The sequence below is a fragment of the Rhinopithecus roxellana genome, chromosome 15 (assembly GCF_007565055.1).
Source record: "Rhinopithecus roxellana isolate Shanxi Qingling chromosome 15, ASM756505v1, whole genome shotgun sequence".
In the NCBI taxonomy this organism is placed as follows: Eukaryota; Metazoa; Chordata; class Mammalia; order Primates; family Cercopithecidae; genus Rhinopithecus; species Rhinopithecus roxellana.
The window spans coordinates 99,069,515-99,081,951 of record NC_044563.1 but is presented as its reverse complement, the minus strand read 5'-3'; the positions used below and the strand labels follow the sequence as shown (position 1 = coordinate 99,081,951).

Here is a 12,437-nt window from a genome sequence, read left to right as displayed (position 1 = left end):
ACCTAGGACTGCCATATATGGTAACAAGTCATTCAATAATAAAAATGGTGTTAAGTGTGCCTGCCAATTTTAAGAATAAAAATGCAGTATATATCTGGGATTTGTCATTAAATAAAGCTGATTTATTGACCTAAAACATATAGATCAAGGTAGGCAGAATGCTAAGGAAATGTAGCCCAGTCTTGCTTTTACTTGAATAAATAAAAATTTTTTTACATTTCAGCCTTCTTCCTAAACAACACTTTGACCAGAAGTAGTGACATACAGAAAAAATTTAGTGATCTGAGTTTCAGGTCAATGTATGTTTCTCACTAACCCCAAGGGTTAGCAGTAAAGAAAGAAAGAGAAACAAGAAAGCTGAAAAATTCATGAACTGTATTTTTCAACATCTGAAAAATAAAACATTTAATATGCTTATGTTGTTGTAATAGAATACTCATAATACTGTTACTTCTCTCAATACTTTTGCTTTGGTAAAAGAGGTTCCACCCTAATTTTTTAAACTCACCATGTGACATTTGTGAACAGTTGATGAAGAACATTCTTATTGTGAACTGAAATAAATAGGACAAACCTCACATGCCACCCAGAAACATAAAACAAAGTCATGCATTTCAGATAGAATGTTTTGCACAGAGAAGGCATATATATTTTCATGACGTTGTAAACTTTTTAATACATTCAGAAAAAATAATCTAGCAGTGTACATTATTTGTTCCTACTATGCAACAATTTTCTTCTACTTTAATCAGGTTTGTGCAATTTTTAAAAAATCACATTATTGTGAGCGGCAATCTACTAATACTCAATCATTTTCTGATCAGTTCAATCATAGGCAACAACGATCTCACAATTTGTCATTTGCTACCCATCCCCAACCTGAGAATGAGAAATTCCTTTTAAAACAAGTTGTACGATGTTGGGGCTCAGAACATGATACCCCAGAATATGGCACAGAGTACTTTGACCTGAAGAAGACTGAAAGGACCTGGGAAGCAGGATCTTTTTGAATTTCTCCCATCTATCTGTTTCCCACTCATCTTCCTCTCCTGTGGAGAATGATAGAAACCAGAATTCTCTCCCCCAAGGCAGATCATAGAAACTATAACTTCCCTTCCCCAAAGCAAGCTATAAAACCTAGAAAGGTTAACTTTCTCCCTTCTCCCTTGAATTATCTCATATGACAGGTGACTTGTCCTACACCTGGAGGAAAGGAATACCACACAAAAAGTCCAAGAAGAATCTGAACAGATAGGACTTGCTGGGTTTCCCCACTCAGTCTATAACCATTAGATCACATCCTTTTTTGTCCAATCATATTTCTACATGGCTCTCTATTCTTCATTGAACCTAAGCATAAAAGGAGTTCTCTCTAAGTCTTTGGGTCATTTCTGAAGGCCCCTGTGTCACACAAAACTTTGGGTAAATAAATGTGTTATGTTTTTCTCTTGTTAGCCTGTCTTTTGTTACGAGTGTCAGCCTTGACCCTTATGACAGGTCTTTGGTGTATAAGAGTGCCAACAATGACCCATCCCAATCCCAGATGATCACCCTTTCCAAGAAGCATAGATCTCTCGGTATAAATTGAAGCCAGTATTCCAAAAATTATTTCATCTGCAATAGACTGTTTAAATCAATGTTTCTCAGATTTGATGGAAAACAAAAATACTTTATTTTTAATTTTTCAAAATCTTTCAATGTTACTTAGGAAATTATTCAAGTGAACCGCTAATGCAGACTTAAATTATTTTAATTACATTTTATGTAGATTGAGACAAACATAAAACAAGTAATAAACTCCTTATACTTCTAGATCAATTAAAATCTAATAGGGTAAAATATTATTTTGACATAATAAAGGATAATATTTTGTCAAAGTTGAATCACCATTCGTCATACCAATATGTCAATAATGGTAGGACATGAAACATTTGAATTCGGCGCAAATAGATTGCCATGTGACGATGTAATTCCCTCATGAATTTTTCTCCATTTGTAGTCCTGTGATATCCTTTGGCTTTAGTTGCCACAGACAAATGTTTACATATTAAATATTCCTCTGCTCATTTCTCATTTGCCTATGGCACTAAAAATAATCCTATACTATTTTGCCTAAATATGACCTGGATAAAAAGACAAGCATTGGCATAAATATCACATGAAAGTAATCTGTCATGATTATCCAGAAGGTTCACATATGTTTTTATCATTTGTATTATTAAAATCAAATTAAAACACAACACTTAAAACTCATCACAGATTATTTGTAGACCTCCTAAATGCAGAAGATGAAAAACAAACAAACAAAAATAATTAGTTTAATCAAAGTACACTTTCTTCAAAACCTAGTGAAATTTCCAACTTGTGCTAAAACCTCATGGAGGCAAAGACGACTGACCGTTTTGAAGTCAAACTTTGGGTTCTTGTAAAATCGCTATATAGGCAAAGCCATGTTTTAATTAGCTCATAAAATACATCTCATGGTACTGCAAGACTCTTTCTTGCATAGTTCGTGTGTATCACCTGTAACCTCAAAAAAGTCTAATGTTGAACTTGAATTATAAAATAGATTCTAACCTTTTGTTTTCTCTAACTGCTCTGTCTCCTTTCTTCCAAGAGATGGTTGGTTTTGGAGAGCCTTGGGGTTTGCACTCTATGACAACTTCTCGGTCTTTGGTAACAATTATTGTTTCCTTCAGTTTATTCAGTGCAAAAGTGGGAGCTGAAGCTGTTAAAAAAGCAAATGTTAGTCCTACCAGAAGCAACGACAATAATCTCTAATGGATGATTTATGAAGATTTTGTAACTTCTTCTGGGAGGCATTTCCCATAAAATCATAGTATATCTACACATGAAAAAGGCACTAGCTCAAAATTTTACTTATTATTAGTTAATATGTATCTTACTACATTAGCAGGTGATGATGTCACACAACGTAGGATCTACAGATAAAGGCTATTTCAAAAAATGACATGCTTTAATTATGATTACCAAATTCAATTATGAAAGACTAATGAATGACTTTGTCAAAAGAGCAATAAGCTAACCAAGAGAATCTATTTAGGCTTCCTTTGGTAAGATGGAGGTTACCTGTGAAAAATACAATCCTCTGTCTTCCATTTTCCATCTACGAATCTTAATTTATTCTGTATCTTACTTTAACATTATAAAACATTAAATTAATTTTTTAAAACTGAACTATTTGAATTTCAATTAGCAATCTGACTTATAATTTTTCACTTAGGTCTGATCATTTATTAATAATAATATTGTGTATACTATAATTTTTATTAAAACACTTTTGAATCTAAAAGAGAACCTGAAAGATGTCTACAAGTCTAGAGTATCTGTGACATTTATTTTTACCAATCTGATATTATATGTATTTCATATTATATATATAAAATACATAGAAACATAATGCATGTCACAACATTTAAAAAGATATGTATACAATTGAGATAGGTTAAGAGATGTTTTAAAACTAAAAAATTTGGCCTGGCATGGTGGCTCACGTCTATAATCCTAGCACTTCGGGAGGTCGAGGTGGGTAGATCCCTTGAGGTTAGGAGTTCGAGACCAGCCTGGCCAACACGGTGAAATCCCATCTGTACTAAAAATACAAAAATCAGCCAGGTGTGGCTGTGGGCGCCTGTAGTCCCAGCAACTTGGGACGCTGAGGCAAGAGAATCACTTAAACCCTGGAGGCAGAGGTTGCAGTGAGCTGAGATGGCATCACTGCACTCCAGCCTGAGAGACAGTGAGACTTTGTCTCAAAGAAAAATTACTGAAAAGCTAAAGAAATTTATAGGGAGATAGTTGCATTTACCTTTTTTTTTTTTTTTTTTTTTTTTTTTTTGCCTACTGGGAATAGAATTCACAGAAAGTAATTTTGAAAATATTTCTTGTGAATGATAAGGGTTGGATAAATGTTTCAGACCTACTAACTAGGTGAAGGGTGAATCAGCCTTTTAATTCAGTGCTATTATAGTGCCAGTTGACAAGAAAGTACATTAACATTTAATTGGTTAGAATGAAGGAGATTGAAAGGAAGAATCCTCTATCTATTTTGGATGGATTTGTTGTAATGTGGAGAAATGTCAATGGCAAACATTCATAATTCAACAAATTGCTTTAGGATGTATTATATTTAGCTGATATAAAAATGGAAGGCTCCAAGATTCCTGAGATCTTTGGTGTTTCTCTTAAGTTATGCTTTGATAATTTAAATGGGGAATAGAAAGCACAGTTGGGCTTCTGTCCGCTTTGGAAACACAATGAGTTAGTATCTTTCTTAACATTACAAACATCCCAGAACCAGTTTAGGAAACAATCAAAGTGGGAAAAGTAAAATTCATTCCAATGGCTCATATATATTTATTCTGGGTAGTCTATTTCCCTGGATTGATTATTTCCTGTAGTATATAAATAGTGAAGAAATGGAGTGCCTGGGTTAACCCTATGAGATTGTAGTGCCTGGCATCAGGAAGCCTTTCCCTGTTACGTAAGGATGGCATGAGTTGATGCCCCATGAGGGGAGAGTGATTTAGCCTGTGGTCTTGTCTTGCAGGAGCCACACAGCTACTGATCGGAACTGCCTGGGAAATTATTAAGCATTGCTATGGGAGTATGGACAGGCTGCTGGAATTCTACATTCTGATCTCCTATCCTCAAGGCATTCTTCCTTGGAAGTTAACACATATTTCTTCATGTGATTTTTTTAAGTGCCATAGCAAAGGTGTATTGTGTAAACCTTTTAAGATTAAAACTAAAGTTAAAAAAACTATACGAACAAAAAGTTATGTGACAAACTATACACAACATAAACCTGTCTACTAAAGTTAAAAAAGAAAATCAGCAAGACATAGTATTTCTTTTCAAGCCATAAAATAGATTTTTACAACCACATCATAAAACTTCAGTATAGTAAAAATTAGAGCATGAAAAGAACCAAGGTTTATTTTTTTCTATTTATTTACTTTGAAATTGCTTACCTAGAATCTTCAGCTCAGCACTAGCGTAAATGGCTCCATACTTATTTTCAGCCAAACACTGATACATTCCAGCATCTGATTGATTCACATTGTGGATCATCAATACTCCATTAACCATCTCAACTCTACTCTGTAATGGAATTTAAAAAATTAGATCTAGAAAGTAAACAAACAACATGGATTTTATGGGTATTCTCTGCTAGACTAAAAAAACACAAGTTTGCAATTAATGCAGTTAAACATTATTTGGCCATGCAGCAATGTAAATGTACTGTTCACTATTTTATTATAACATGCATCTTGTAAATCATGGTTATTTATTGGTTGAAAAGAAATTATAATGATATTTTTCTGGAGTTATTCTGGCAAGTTTTACCTTCAGTTTTGTTTTTAAAGTGAGGTGCCTTTTTTTGGTATACTAGTTGAACTTGTGAAATATAATCAGCAGGTGATGCTTTTATTTGCATTCCGTTTACAAAGGGAAAGAAGGATTTATATAGTAGAAAGGATTGAGGTTGTAGACACATGAGATCAAGGTTAAAAATAGCCCAGGTCATAAGAACAATCCCTTTACTATATTGATCCAATGAGAAGTTTGTCATTTTCACTCACTTCCCAAGAAACTAACACAAATTGAAAACTGCCTTGTGACTAGATTCTAGATAAAATTATGGGTCAGACAATATACTTCAGTATCAGAAGAAAGTTAGTATAAAAGACAAAAAATTGAGCATGTGCAAATTAAGGTAACCTTAAGTCAAGAGCATATTTCAAAAACAAATTTTAACTTTAAAATGTTAAACAACCAGACGTCTTGTCTACTTAATGCCAAGAAAATCATTAAAAAAAAATCTTAGTTGGCAGTGCTTTGTCTATCAACAAAGATGCCAAGTCATTTTAGGTGATATCTAAAGGTCAGCTACAAATGGAAATAAGTCTATGATAATCATTGATAGTTTCATAAAAAATTATAGGATTGAAAACATTTTAAAGAAACACTGTATTACCAAAAAATGTAATGAGGAAATTAAAATAAAAAAATGCTTATATATTTGTTATGTTTCTCACTCAAAATATATTAAAATAGATGACTGCTATATCCCAGACATTGAGCTAAACTCTCAGTTAATCCCGATAACATTCATCCTTAACACAAACACGTCCTATATTATGAATCAGAAATAGGAAAAGGCTTTCAATAAGACTAAAGAAGCCTAGTTTGTCCTATGTGAAATCCTGCTAAAATTACAATAGAACAGGTTGAAAACTCCCAACAGTACCTGAGATGAGAGGGGTACTCCATTCTTCATCCAACGATACGTGGGTCTGGGTTTTCCAGTAGCCTTACATTCCCATCGGAGAGGGCTCCCACTGTCTAACTGAGTATCATTCAGTTTTTCTACCCAGTGTGGGTAGGCTGTAAGTATGTAAGCAGTAAACAAGGATGATTTCATTTCTCAAACACCTTACCATATTAAAAATTTACATGGAAAAATTCAATGTATTTTTTTAAAAGCGAATCATTCAACCATAGGTATTTTGAAGAAGAATGGCATTGTGCTACACACAAAATTCTATTTCCTGTATCCCCAAAAAATAGCAGTGAAGATATTTTGATAAAATAAAATGCTATTGTAACTACGCAAAGTCTTCTTCTGTTTTTTTTTTTTTTTTTTTTTTTTTTTTGGACTTCAAGTGGTTTTGTTATCCCCAAGGCACCCGAACCAGTTTAATAGGAAGTCAGGTACTAGAGTCATTGCTCTTTCTACAGCATTAGCACAGGTAGAAATATACAGTGTAACTACTCAACTTGTTTCTGTCTCTCTCTCTCTATATATAACACCTGAATGACTTTGGAAAAACGATTTGTGAATCCAGATTTTAGTGTAAAATTTTTCTTAATTTACATTCTTGCAATATAATTTTTTTATGTTTGCAAAAATGTTAGAGGAAACTTTATTTTATTAAGAATGAGATACTGGGGCCGGGCGCGGTGGCTCAAGCCTGTAATCCCAGCACTTTGGGAGGCCGAGACGGGCAGATCACGAGGTCAGGAGATCGAGACCATCCTGGCTAACACGGTGAAACCCTGTCTCTACTAAAAAATACAAAAAACTAGCCGGGCGACGTGGCGGGCGCCTGTAGTCCCAGCTACTCGGGAGGTTGAGGCAGGAGAATGGCGTAAACCCGGGAGGCGGAGCTTGCAGTGAGCTGAGATCCGGCCACTGCACTCCAGCCTGGGCGGCAGAGCGAGACTCTGTCTCAAAAAAGAAAAAAAAAAAAAAAAAAAAAAAAAGAAAAGAATGAGATACTGTTGTAATTATATGAAATCTTAAAATACAAGTTAAAGTTCGTTTCCACTATTGGCCAACTTTTAAGGAAAATTGCTGAATAAAGCTGACTCTCTACAAATATTCTGTTTAAAACAAAGAAATACATATAAAAATACTGCACTGAATTTATTATTTCTAACAAAATTTTTGGCAAAAACTATAAAATATTTATATGTGCTACTGAGGGCTTTCATCATTCATTCATTTATACGTTCATTCAGATATGCTACATAGTCCTTGTTCAATCTTAGAGGCTATTAAGAATATAGAAACAGAGAGGTTCTACACTTAAAGAGTTTTCGCTGTGGTAGAGGTGGTCTAATGTCATTGCCAAGGAAAAGGAGAGCATATGAAAAAAGATGTGTTAAACAACTGCACATTGGACCCAGGACAGTGGCTCATGTCTGTAATATCAGGAATTTGAGAGGCCAAGGCAGAGGGATTACTTTAGCCTGGGAATTCCAGACCAGCCTAGGCAACATGGGGAGACCTTGTCTCTACTAACAATACAAAACATTATCCAGGTGTGGTGGTGCACGCCTATGGGTCCAGCTCCTTGGAAGGTTGAGGCAGGAGGACTGTTTGATCATGGGAGGTTGAAGCTGCACTGAGCCATGATCATGCTACTGCATTCCAGTTTGGGTGACAGAGTGAGAACCTGTCTCAAAAAAGAAAAATAAAAAATAAAGAAAACTACACATGCAAGTCAGAATAGTGGGTATAAAGGAGTAGCAGATGTCCCAAACCAAAGCCAGTTTAGAAGGGAGGAGAAAGAGCAAGAAAGAACTCACATTTATTAAATGCTAGTCCTAGCCATTACCATGTCCTAGACACTGAGCTAAATTCTCAATCTCCGTAACATTCATCCTTAAAACAAACATGTCCTATTTTATGAATCAGATAACTTTTGACTCAAAGAGATTAAAGAAATTTACCCAAGGTCACAAAGTTAGTTACTTGTTTCTAAGTGGGAATTTTGCTTTTATTAGCTTATTGGTCTTCTAGCCAATATAGTCTGGACTTTAGAAGCCCTACTTTGGCATAGCATAGTCAGGATTTGTAGACCTTGGAATGCATTCCGTGATTCAGCTTCTAAGCTTGCAAGCTATCATTCAAAAATCTTACCATCGTGAGTTTCAGATATTGATCATGATTTTTGTAGCTGTCTTCTGAAATCATCTCTTTGTAGTTACGTGTCATATATGCTAAAATGCTGACAGGAGTGGTGAGATACACAAGCAATATTAAACTCTACTTTTACGTCTGGGTTTTCTGTAAACTTTGCTGATCTGTCAGAATACTTTATACTATGCATGACTCGTGTAAGCCAAATAAATTGGTGTGTTATCTCCCAAGCACACATTGTATTTTATTTAAACTGTCCACTCTACATAGAATGTTATACTTCTATTCTCTGTCTCTTTTAATTCTACTCATGATTCAGTATTTATTCTAAATTAAGTAAGATGTATTAGTCACAGCCTCAAAGAAGAGTCATGTGCACCTCCTCTGGACACCTGTAGTTCTTATTCGTTTGGAAAATATTCCTGTAGTAGCTTGTTACCTCTCTTCTGTTGCTGACTTAAATTATTTTTAAATATTTTGGTTGGTTAGAGTTTGACACTCAGCTAGAGAGTGAGATCATTAAGAGCAGAGATGATTCTAAACATAGTTTTAGACAAAACAGTGTCCTGCATATAATAACTGATTGTACTTGTTTGACTTACTGATCTATCTCTAAATGTGCCATGACTGTGAGCCTTTAAAATAAATTCAAAAAAGACTTTTAAAAGTTATAGAAATGAAGAGCTAGGAAAGAAAGAACTGTTAAAATATTCAAATAAAAACAGATTTGACATCTGAGAAAACAATCCATTATAAATTGGAAGAAAAAATGTTTCTTCAAACATATTTTGGAATACTCTGAAAAGTGGCCTAATTTAGAGTCTGATTCCAAAACAATTTTTTCATAGGAGTCAAACATATGATTAATGACATTAATATAAATATGAATTAATTTTTTCTTTCTTTTCTTTAGATTTTGTTTTGGATACCATTGTAGGTAAAATGATTACTCTGAAGATATGAACATAAATGTGCCATCATATCTGTTTGCTATCAGCTCAAATTCTAGTGAGTGAAAAGCCATTAAAATGTTATTCAAATTAGTTCTACCAAGAATTCTACAAGTAAAAGTGGCCTGTTACACTGCCCTCAGAACTGAAAAAATGCTATCAGTATGTCAATTATTGGCAGATAAGAGATGTCGTTTCATATTTTATTGCTTTGAACACTGTACTTCGTGTGTGAATCTTTTGTACCAAGCTATGTTGTTATGTATGAGATCTATACCTCTGTAACTTTATCTCTATCTATGATGCATAATAGCAAAAAAAAAAAAAAAAAAATTCCTGAAATGGTATAACTTGGTGATGTCACCTGGCTGCTTAAGATGCCACATGCAGTTAGTATATATAGTCTGCTTGTTAATTGACTTGATATAAAAGCTTTCAAGCAACTCCAAACAAATACACACACAAGCACACAAACACATAAACATACACACACAAACATGTACACAGACACACATACAAGCGGAATTTGGGTTGTAGATTATGTTACAGTGAAGTTAAGATCTATATTAGAAAAATAAATTTAACTCATCATTGAATAAACATTAATTAACATGAAGGCTATGGGAATTTATGAATTGCTATCCTCCATAAAATACCTGGAAAATGTAGGTTATGTTCAATACTAGATCAGCTTGACTTCTACAATAGATTTCTTTTTTACATTGTAAGGTATTTTATAAACCACTAGGTCTATACTATATGGACCAAGGCAAAAACATTATGTGAAAGGGCAGTGGTAAAATTTTAAAAATAAAGCATTAAAGACTGGATTAAGGCCTGAAATAATTTGTCTTAGGCTGTAATCTGAAAAAGACAGTACAGTACTTGCAAGATTCTTACAAAAACAACAAAATTACTGGTAACATAAAATCAGAAATATCAAAGGTTACATTTAAACTTTTTTTTTTTTTTTTTTTTTTTTGGTTGAGATTGAAAGTTACTAAAGGGCACTGGCTTTGGCTTCTGAATAATAACATGGGGTGAGCAGACACCAAGACGTGGTCTGCATTATGGAGAGTCTTTCATCTATCTGGGAAAGAAAAATCACAGGTTGGGTCACATTTAAAACATACCTAATAACTTTTTAAAATCTAGCTTTTGTCAAGCCGCCTATTTTAGGATGTGGAAAACTGACGAGGCATATGGCACTTTAAACCCAGGAGCTGTTAAAGTCTCACCAGATGCACCATACTTACGTAATACATTTGAGCTTCAGATCAGTCTCAGGTTACATTTTATAAAACGCTAAGCAGATGTGCATAAAGAAAACTCTTGCTTATTATTTCTTGTCATTAGAAATTCTGTAACTCTCTACTGATGAATGCTAACTGTTATTGGCCTCCTTTGTTGCTTCTGTACTGTTATGTATTGAGGAGTCAACATATTTTATCTGCATAGATCACTTTCAATATTATGACTCTCAGCTGTGGGCCAATGAGACGTAATGTGTTATATCGGAGAGATTATACAGTTGGGGTTGAATATGGGTTCAAATTCTAGTGCTACCATGCCCTTGCTCTATTATGTGGCTGAGAATGAGTTATTTAACTGTAATGAGTCTCAGTTGTAATCTGTAGATAGTAATTCCTATTTAAATGAGCTACTTTGATGACAGAAGATAATATATATTGGTTACTTTCCCCCCAGTCCATTGCCCATGTGTAATGATCAACTTCATTTTCTAGCAACTGTGAATATACATATGGCATCACTTTCATAATAACAGCAGAATTCAAGGCAAGAATTTTTTTCTCCTTACAACAGGATTGAAAACTGTCTTTACGTATGAAATTATTAACCAGGAATCTACAATTTTATATCATTTCCTAGAGCAAATATTTGATATATTTTAATAGCTAAAACATCTTTAAAGATCAGAACTAATATACATAAACAGTATTTTGAAGAAAAGAAAAAAGAATAAAAACGAATGGCAAGGATTTTAATATAACATACAGTTTTCTCTAACAGTAATAACATGTTAAGTAAGTATATAGTAAGTAGAAATTATCTGCTCTCGATGCCATTCTCATCTCATGCCTTAGTTCAGGTTCTCAATGTCTCACTGAGAAGTAGCAAGCTATCCTTGAGGGTAGAGGCAGGAGCTGAATTCTCGTGTCACTGCCAGTTTCAGTTGGATTTTGGTTCTACTATTTGTTATTAATGGATCCGGGGTAATAAATCCTTAATATTTTGAGGCCTAGTTTCTCACCTGTCAAATGGGAATCCTAATACCTAAGGGTTATTGTGAGGTACGGTATGTAAAGCACCTCGTAGCAGTGTCTAGAAGGTAAGCTCTTGGTAATCTTTAGTTCCCTTCATTACTTCCTTAGTCTTTGCTGACTCCCATCTATTTTTCATAGTGGACACTGTAAAATGATGTGCATACCTAAAGCACTAATCTTTATAACAGTATAGAATCATAATAAAAATTATCCACTGTGTGCTGAACAGAATTCATAGGGCTAGATGAAAAAAAAAAAAAGAGATTGTTTTGGAAGAGCTTACAATTAAATTGCAGATGATAGAAGCCATTAACATTTGTGAGGATACTGTTCAGAGATTTTATGAAGATAAGGAAATCTATAATGCCACTCTACACTGAACATGAAACTGTATTCCTTTACCCGATATCTAGTACAGTACAACTTACTTTTCTTTTAAGCATTCTGGTTAAAGGAATATTTTAATACTGATACAATTCCAGTTTAAATAGTATATATAAACTGTGTAGAGATCATAGTGACTGTCTTTATAGAGTGACAAATTACTAGTTGGTGAAGCACATGATATACATTTAAACTCACAGATCACACATCTTTATATAATGAGATTTCTGTTTACATAAAGTATTTCCCATTTTGAGAACTCCTTATAAAACTGCTTAAATGATGTGTGTCCTTCCTGCCTCCATGTTTTCCCCTTCAGTTACCCCTTCCCTCCTTACTTTGTTCATTTCTTTTGTCATTTTGTCA

General features: G+C 34.1%; 1 protein-coding gene across 2 annotated transcripts in view; it reads right to left on the bottom strand.

The window, feature by feature from the left end:
* The window catches only part of CNTN5 (contactin 5), an 834,919-nt gene that overhangs the window by 310,084 nt on the left and 512,398 nt on the right, over nucleotides 1-12,437 (bottom strand). For both annotated transcript variants that reach the window (XM_030918933.1, XM_010357543.1), the window contains 3 exons: nucleotides 6,275-6,411; nucleotides 4,995-5,124; nucleotides 2,578-2,728 (listed from right to left, as the gene is read on the bottom strand). In XM_030918933.1, the coding sequence (XP_030774793.1) occupies nucleotides 2,578-2,728; nucleotides 4,995-5,124; nucleotides 6,275-6,411 (418 nt within the window). The remainder of the gene's footprint in view (nucleotides 1-2,577; nucleotides 2,729-4,994; nucleotides 5,125-6,274; nucleotides 6,412-12,437) is intronic.